This window comes from Olea europaea, chromosome 15, assembly GCF_002742605.1.
Source record: "Olea europaea var. sylvestris chromosome 15, O_europaea_v1, whole genome shotgun sequence".
NCBI classification, from domain to species: Eukaryota; Viridiplantae; Streptophyta; class Magnoliopsida; order Lamiales; family Oleaceae; genus Olea; species Olea europaea.
The window spans coordinates 19,761,139-19,763,577 of NC_036251.1; the positions used below are offsets into that span (position 1 = coordinate 19,761,139).

Genomic DNA, 2,439 nt, shown 5'->3' on the forward strand with positions numbered 1-2,439 from the left:
CTGATAAAGAGAGATGAATATAATTTGACTCTAAACGAACTCTATCGATACAAATCAAAATAGGTTTTATCAGTTCAAATATATATCTTCTATCTATAAATAGGACCTTTTACAACTTCAATTATATTGAACATCCTCCTACTATCGAGTATTAACTTAACCATTGGAATCATCACTCAATCTTTTATTTTATTTGTGTTGGCTTGCTAATTAAAGGGTTTTACTTACAATTTATCCTAAGCAGAATCTTCAAACATTTCCTGATTTCTGTCGCATTGATTCATCAGTTAATCAAGCAGTAAGAGTAATTTTGTTCTTTTGACAAATGGGTGACTCGATTGGTCCGAGGTTGTACAGTTGCTACAAATGCAGGAACCATGTAGCACTACATGATGATATTATCTCGAAAGATTTTCAGGTGAATACTCTCATTTTTCGACACCATTTATAACTGACGATTTATTCTTGTAAGTCGTAAGTTTTCTTGTTTTGCTGATTTTGCCAGTCGAAAAGTGGAAGAGCCTATCTGTTTACGCATGTAAGGAATGTATTCGAAGGGCCAGAAGCTGACCAAGAACTGATCACAGGTCTGTACACTGTGTCCGACGTTCACTGCACGGATTGCCGGGAGGTTTTGGGATGGAAGTACGATAAGGCATTTGAGGAATCCCAGAAGTACAAAGAAGGCAAAGCTGTGCTTGAAAAGTTTAAGATTGTTAAAGAGAATTGGTAGCACCCATTGCTGCTGTTTCATTGCCAAAAATCCTGTTTGTTTGCGTTGTTCAGAGAAAATGTCATGAATTGAAACTTGGTTTCAGACTTTTAAAGAATTTTATTGACTTTTTTAAGTCGGTGAGTTAACTTTTAACATTTAAGTGATTTCTATGAATTTGATAAGAACTAATAAAGGGAAATTAGGCACAATATCATTCGAAAATAAAAATTAGAACAATAATCTTAAAACTAAGTAAAACTCGTAATCCCGTAATTAATACGGTTAAAAGCCCCCAAATTATCAAAACTCTAGAAGCCCCAAATCACCTGCTAGAGATAATAGTGATCTTACAGATGAAAAGTCAATCGAGGGTTCTCACACCGGATCAGATGTGGATTGCTCTTTCAATTTCACTTGTGAATTTGATTTTATAATCGATTCTTCCTTTCATCGTCTTGAAAGATTAGTCTGTAGGTCTAGCTTTTCTCATGCCTACAAATTTCCTTCTTTATTTTTTTTTTCCTTTTTTTGTTTTTTCATTCATTTATTCCAGTTCTTGAAAATTCAGCTTGGATTAATACCCTAATTTAACGCCTGACCATCCAATAAAGTACATGAACTTGCTTTTACTTTTCGATCATTTTCCGCTTTTTGGTTAGTTGATAAATGTGGAGTATTGTTTCCTTGAAACACAGTTACTAATTAGGAAAGCTGGGTGATTTATGCGCTTGGGGATTATATTTCCGTTGATTTTTTAGTGGATTCATGTAGGCTGAACTGCAAGGTACATTAATTCAGGATATTAGGTAAGATCTTCCTCATTGATGCATGCGTTTGTCATGTGTTAAATGAAACCAGATTTCTTTCTTATCCATTTCAGAGAATAATAAGTGAAAATACCACGTCATGACGATTGCTATGCTAACACAACACGTTTCTATGTTGGCCATTTATCTTCAAGGATCCCGATCTCATGGTCTGGAGGACATCTTTCGCAGATATGGGAGGTAATTAAGTTAGCACAGACTTACTTATTCGATAATTTATGTTTGGTGCTGAAGGAGGTTGCAACTGTAATTTACTACAAGTACTCAGTGTTGTTTATATGAGTTCTTGGTTTTTGATTTAGATGCAATTCTTTGCTATCATTTAGCCCTTGTCAAATTGGTTGTGGTCTCAATACTTGGATGGGCCTACATCAAGGTGTTGTTGGGAATTAAGTTCCACTATAACAACCTTTTTTCTGACATTAATAATTATGAGCTCTAGGTTCAAAATCAAAGAAAACCTCTCTTGTCTAAATGATTTTAACTTGACTGGTTTTTTGAAGGTCTTTGAAATTTTTAGCCAACAAAGATTTGCTGAAAGGTGTTATTGGTGGTTGATATTCATGCAGAGTTTCTGTAACTTCGACGATTCTTTTGATAGTGTTATTTTTTGCTTCTTATGAAAATATTGAATGTGTGCAAATTTAAAAGCTGAAACAGTGCTTCGTTTGAGGTAATTGAAAGAGCAGCTAAACTATTTTTAGAGGTCCAGTTATCAACAATTTTGTTAGTGTCATTTGCCAAAATTTTAACTTTGATCAAAATTTATTTCCATATTCTGAGATTGGTGTCAAAATGTCTCAATTTAGGAATGGTAATCAGGCTCGTCGACTCGGACCAAGTCCCATTTCAGGGAGTTGGCTTGAGCCGGACCGGCCGTGAAACAAAATTTAAAAA

At 34.7% G+C, this 2,439-nt stretch overlaps 1 protein-coding gene across 1 annotated transcript; it reads left to right on the forward strand.

Annotated features, from left to right (window-relative positions):
- Nucleotides 1–196: 196 nt before the first annotated feature.
- LOC111411026 (protein yippee-like At4g27745) lies at nt 197–782 on the forward strand. Its single transcript, XM_023041602.1, has 2 exons — nt 197–418; nt 506–782. The coding sequence occupies exons 1-2, from the start codon at nt 326–328 to the stop codon at nt 731–733; spliced, it is 321 nt and encodes a 106-aa protein (XP_022897370.1). The 5' UTR covers nt 197–325; the 3' UTR covers nt 734–782.
- Nucleotides 783–2,439: the final 1,657 nt, after the last annotated feature.

Excerpts from the sequence above, each read along its gene's own strand:
- LOC111411026 (XM_023041602.1), top strand. The coding sequence starts at position 326 with ATGGGTGACTCGATTGGTCCGAGGTTGTACAGTTGCTACAAATGCAGG. Across the intron at positions 419-505 it reads TTATCTCGAAAGATTTTCAG|TCGAAAAGTGGAAGAGCCTA; the intron begins GTGAATACTCTC and ends TGATTTTGCCAG.